Source organism: Crocodylus porosus, unplaced genomic scaffold (assembly GCF_001723895.1).
Source record: "Crocodylus porosus isolate Cpor-Errol unplaced genomic scaffold, CroPor_comp1, whole genome shotgun sequence".
Lineage (NCBI taxonomy): Eukaryota > Metazoa > Chordata > Crocodylia > Crocodylidae > Crocodylus > Crocodylus porosus.
The window spans coordinates 24,029,448-24,034,272 of NW_017728921.1; the positions used below are offsets into that span (position 1 = coordinate 24,029,448).

General features: G+C 52.4%; 2 protein-coding genes across 6 annotated transcripts in view; one reads left to right on the forward strand and one right to left on the reverse strand.

The window, feature by feature from the left end:
* Positions 1–400: 400 nt before the first annotated feature.
* On the reverse strand, positions 401–2,849 carry LOC109312929 (cytochrome b-c1 complex subunit 9). Its single transcript, XM_019539298.1, has 2 exons — positions 2,668–2,849; positions 401–668 (listed from the first exon to the last, which is right to left on the reverse strand). Exons 1-2 carry the CDS (start codon positions 2,806–2,808, stop codon positions 621–623), a joined length of 189 nt encoding a protein of 62 aa, XP_019394843.1. The 5' UTR covers positions 2,809–2,849; the 3' UTR covers positions 401–620.
* Positions 2,850–2,906: 57 nt separating this feature from the next.
* Positions 2,907–4,825, forward strand: part of ZMAT5 (zinc finger matrin-type 5) — a 23,653-nt gene continuing 21,734 nt past the window's right edge. Inside the window, exon 1 of one of the 5 annotated variants that reach the window (XM_019539293.1) lies at positions 2,907–3,318. The gene's annotated coding sequence lies outside the window, so the exon portion shown is untranslated. Of the gene's footprint in view, positions 3,319–3,351; positions 3,443–4,825 lie in introns of those variants that run through there. The other 4 variants (XM_019539297.1, XM_019539294.1, XM_019539296.1 and 1 more) reach the window with 4 other exon arrangements.

A 4,825-nucleotide genomic window follows, 5' to 3' on the forward strand; every position in this document is an offset into this window, starting at 1 on the left:
GGCCCGAGGGGGGCCCAGCAGGGAGGTGGCTGTTCTGGTCCCTACTTAGGAAGACGGAGGCAAAGAAATCGTTAAACATGTTAGTGTTTAAGGGCAGATTGTTTCTGCTGTGACATACTGGCTAGTTATTATGTCTGCCTATTTAAGGCTTTTGCTGCTGCCTGAACATTCATTTATGAGTCAAAAATGGGAACATTTTCCAAGCAGAGGCAGTAAATATTGACAACAGCCCTTAGCTTTATAAATGCTTCCAAATCTTTCAGGTTACACTAAAAGTAACTTCTTTCCATACCGAAAATACACTTATTGCCAAACTAAATAAGAGCCTGCATTTTCTGAAGAGCAAACCTTTCCTTACCTACAGAGCACCAGGCTAATTCAGATGAACATGCAAGCATGAGGTATAAGTCTATGACTTTATTATTTTACCATGGTAAGTTTCAACACAATTAAGAGGAAATCCTTGAGTCCATTTAGTTCTCTGTCATAGCTGGAAGTAGTGGATGCACCTCTGGCTTCAGTCAGAAATCCCTGTCCATTTTTGATAGCTGGCATCAGGAGATGGAAAGCCTCGCTCAGAACACCAGAAATACCTCACCATGGATCCGGTGCTTGGCAATTTACTGTTGCTCATTTTCGTACTTGTGCTTGATATGTTTCCACAGCTTCTGCATTTGGGGAAAAAAACCAAACAAAACCCACAATTTTATGATCTCCCCAGTGGTGCTGGGCTTATTTTACATTAAGGCAGCAGGCAAGATCTACAAGTGAGGACTCACTGCAAGGACCGCAATGACAGGAGACATTTGGGTGTCTTGATGATAGCACATCAGGCAATAATATTAGTTTGGAGGACCACTTTGGCACATCTGTAAAGCCCTGTAACTGCACCACTGCATTCTGGGAATTACAAGTATCTGTTTCATAATGCTCAGGTACCTATTTGAAACTGATGAGTACTAAGGCAATTGCTAAAGGAGGTATTACACTGTTGCATGGGGCTAGCAACATGAAAAGGTGCCAACTCTTTTGGTGAACTTCCTTCCTGCAGTGGTGGTACAATGAGACCCTGCCCTTCCTCCACTCAACTTGCTGTCTTTTGTCCTATCCATTTCTTTTCTGCACTTGCACATTTACTGCTTCACTTTTTTTATTGATCCCTGTATCCAACCACCAGAAGACTTAATGCAGCTTCTGGTGGGAGTACCACCATAGCTCTGTACCATGCATTTCCCCAGCAGAATGCTGTAATTGCATGGACAGAGCATCATACCCAGTGCAGTCCTATACTTAGCATCTGCCTCAGACATAGAAGTGGGCAGAGAATGCAGATGGCTTTCAAAAAATATTTATAGGAGACCAAGTGTGGTGTTTTGCCTGTCATCTATCACTGCTCCCCCACTCTGAAGTCTAACAGTCAACAGAAAAGTGTTACAGCTACAATGCTTCTGGCTTCCTATTCATGCTGGGAAGGAACCATACAACCATACTAAACTCAGACTGGAAGTGACCTCCAGAGGTCATCTTGTCTAACCCTTGCTGGAGGCAGGATCATCCCTATCCAAACCACTAGCCTCTTAGAGAAACTAAGCTGGAGTGGCCAATTAGTTTGGGCAGAGGGCTGTTTACTGAGTTTTGGCAAGCCATCGAGGGGCACATGACAGGCAGCTGGGGCAGATAAATATTCGTTTTCTAAATTTTTTAGGGGTCCTGTGGGCTGGATAGAATGGCCTGGCAGGCTGCATCTGGCCCCTGGACTGCATTTTGCCCACCCCTGAACTAGGCTGTCAACCCTGCCACAACACAAGACATAACACCTTCATCTACCACAAGTAGAGCAGGGGAACCACAGCAACCAGCATCCTGCTCCTGTCAAGTTTGTTAATATACATTCATGAGATGCCAGGAAGAGGCCATACTTCTTGCTACAGAGAAAGACAGAGCATCTTAGTTCTAAGAACAGCAACCAACTGGTACACTCAGCATTTGTAAAGACCTGTGTGGACACAGGAACTCCAACTGTCTGTCACCATTTGCAAAACAAGGCTTCACATCCTTACAAAAAAGAGCTCCTCAAGAGAGAGTGAACACTCAGTCCCAGGCTGAGGGGACCAAGGGGAGGGCACTTTACAACACTGTGACACAATGCCTCAATTGAGAGGCTTGCAGGAAAGCAAATAGCTCAAGCCGAGAGGTTTAGCCAAATGGGGGGGAAAGAGCCTTGCCACAGGAATGTGCAAACCCTTCACACGCAACACAGCTGGTTAGAAAGATGACTTGGCACGGATATGCAAGGCACTAAACCACTTCCCACCACAGTTCATGGGCAAAGCAAAACGCTTACACAAGAGAACTAGCACCCGCTTGCCAAAATGCATCACCCCGGTGGCACCCTGGCAGGGGGAGCACCCAGTCCACGCCCGCCGTGTCCTTCTGGGTGAAGCTGCGGACAAGCCCCGCAACAGAGGCCTGGCCGCTGCTTCCCTTCACAGCAGCGATCCTCAGCCGGGCCCTCGGCATCCTGCCAGGCGGGCGGACACGAGCCCCGAGCCCAGCCCGCAGCGCCGAGGGGCTCCGCCGCGGGCCCTTTCCCCGTCCCGGCAGCGCACGCGCCAAGGTCACACAGGCCAGGCCGGGCCGGGCCAGGCCCCGCGTCCCCGCGCTTACCCCCTCGTTGAGGTGCTCGAAGAGCGCGTCAACGCCCTGGTCGAAGGCGCGCTCGAACAGCACGACCCCGCCCACCACGGTGAGGGCGAAGACGGACGTACGGCGCAGGAAGACACGGTACACCCGGCCCAGCACCGCCATCTTGACTCCTAGCGACTGCGCAGCAACAGCAGCGCCGTCTCATTAGCGACGCCGCAAGGCCTCATGGGAGCTGTAGTCCTGCCGCGAGGCACACTGGGACTTACAGTCGTGACGTCACGCCACGCAGGCCGTCGCATGAGCCACAGGCGCTCGGCTTCCCCCAGCATGCACCGCGCCGCACTGCCTGCCCCTGGGCCTGTGGCGCGGAGCCTTCTGGGAAGTGCAGTCTCTCCCTGCTGGCCCTGGCGGGAGCTTCCGGAAGGACGAGGCGCCGGCGGTCCCGGGGAGGTGAGCGGTCCCTCGGTGCGCGGGCCCGGCCTGAGGCACAGTGTTGCGTGCTGGGACCTGCAGAGTCCCCCGCTCCCCGCCCCGCCCTGCGGCTGTTTCCCACCCGGGGTTCCGTCTTCCTGCCCCGGGCCCCGCTGCTACAGGGCGAGCTCGCCCCGCCCCCGCTGGCCGAAGCCACGTGCTAGCACCTGCCAGCGCAGCCCCTTAGCGGCTTGAGGCTAGGTGGGTATTTCTGCAACCGAAGGACGAGCCCGTTCAGTGGGGCTCGGACCCGCGTAGCTTGCAGCACCCCAAACCCAAAGGGAAGGTGATGTGGATTCAGCCCGGAGCTTCCTCTATGGCAGGGGCAGGCAAAGTGTGCTCGCGGACCCGGCCAGCAGCCCGGCTCCATCTCCTGGCAGCCCCTGCCTGCATGGCTGTGGCTGGCTTCCACGGGACCCCCAGCAGCGCTGCGCCATGACCGTGCAGGGTCGGGGCTTCCGTGGAGCAGGGAGCTGCTCCAGGGCAGGGATCTTGTGGTGGTGACAGCATGGTCTGGCAGGGCACAGCTGTAATCTGCTGCCTGTGTGTCCTGCTGCTGCTGGGGCTGCCCAGAAATGGAGTCTGGGCATGGAGCTGCCCCAGCCCTGCTGCGCACCTGCAAGCGGCGAGACACACCGTGGGCCAGACAGTGTCTTGAATAGTTCGGATGGGACCCAGGGACCTGCTGTGGGCCAGACCAAGTCCCTCCTGCAGGCCTTATTTTGCCCATCCCTGAGCTAGGGTCTGGTCCTTGGGTAGCAAGGTCTGGGCCAGGCCAGCTGTTGTCGGTGGGGTTTAAGCAGCTGCTGTTCTTGAGTCCTCTGTAAGTGAATGCTTGGTACTTGTGCTGTCATCACGCACTGCTCATTTTGCTAGGGATCACCTCCAGCTAAAACTGGAAGTCGATTGAAGCTGGAAGTAGATTGGATGTCCAGGCAAAGGTGTCCTGAACTGGCTTTTCTAAAATAGAAGAATCCAAGATCATGATCCAATTGTGAAATGTTTGGCTTATCTTTGTATAGAAAATATTGTAGCTCTCAAAGTATTTATAAAATAATATTTTAAAAAATCGGTTGTCCTATAAATATATTTATGCAATACATTTTCATGCTTTTTGACATATTTACAAAGAATAATAGAATCATGGAAAATGAGCGTTGGAAGGGACCTCAGGAGGTTATCTAGTCCAATTCCCTACTTAAAGCAGGATCATCCCCAACTAGATCATCCCAGCCAAGGCTTTGTCTAGCCGGGTCTTGAAAACCTTCAGGGCTGGAGATTCCCCCACCTCTCTGGGTAATCTGTTCCAGTGCTTACTACCTTCCTCGTTAGAGAATATTTCTTAATATCTAATTTAAACTTCCTTTGCTGCATCTTGAGATCATTGCTCCTTGTCCTCTCCTCTGCCACCACTGAGAACAGTCCAGCTGCATCCTCTTTGGAACCACTCCTCAGGTAGTTGAAGGCTACTCGTAAATCTGCCCTTGGTCTTCTCTTCTTCAGACTAAATCATAGACTTTCATAGATTTCATAGATGTTAGGGCTGGAAGGGACCTGGGAAGATCATCGAGTCCAGCCCCCTACCCAAAGGCCAGGAAGTCAGCTGGGGTCATGGGATAAGCAAGATAAGCATCCAATTTACTCTTGAAGGTGTTCAATGTAGGTGCTTGAACCACCTCCGATGGCAGGCTGTTCCAGACCTTGGGGG

Bases quoted from the DNA above. Each gene is read 5' to 3' on its own strand.
- LOC109312929 (XM_019539298.1), bottom strand. From the start codon at position 2,808: ATGGCGGTGCTGGGCCGGGTGTACCGTGTCTTCCTGCGCCGTACGTCC. The intron at 669-2,667 runs GTAAGCGCGGGG...CCCCAAATGCAG, and splicing joins TCGAGCACCTCAACGAGGGG to AAGCTGTGGAAACATATCAA.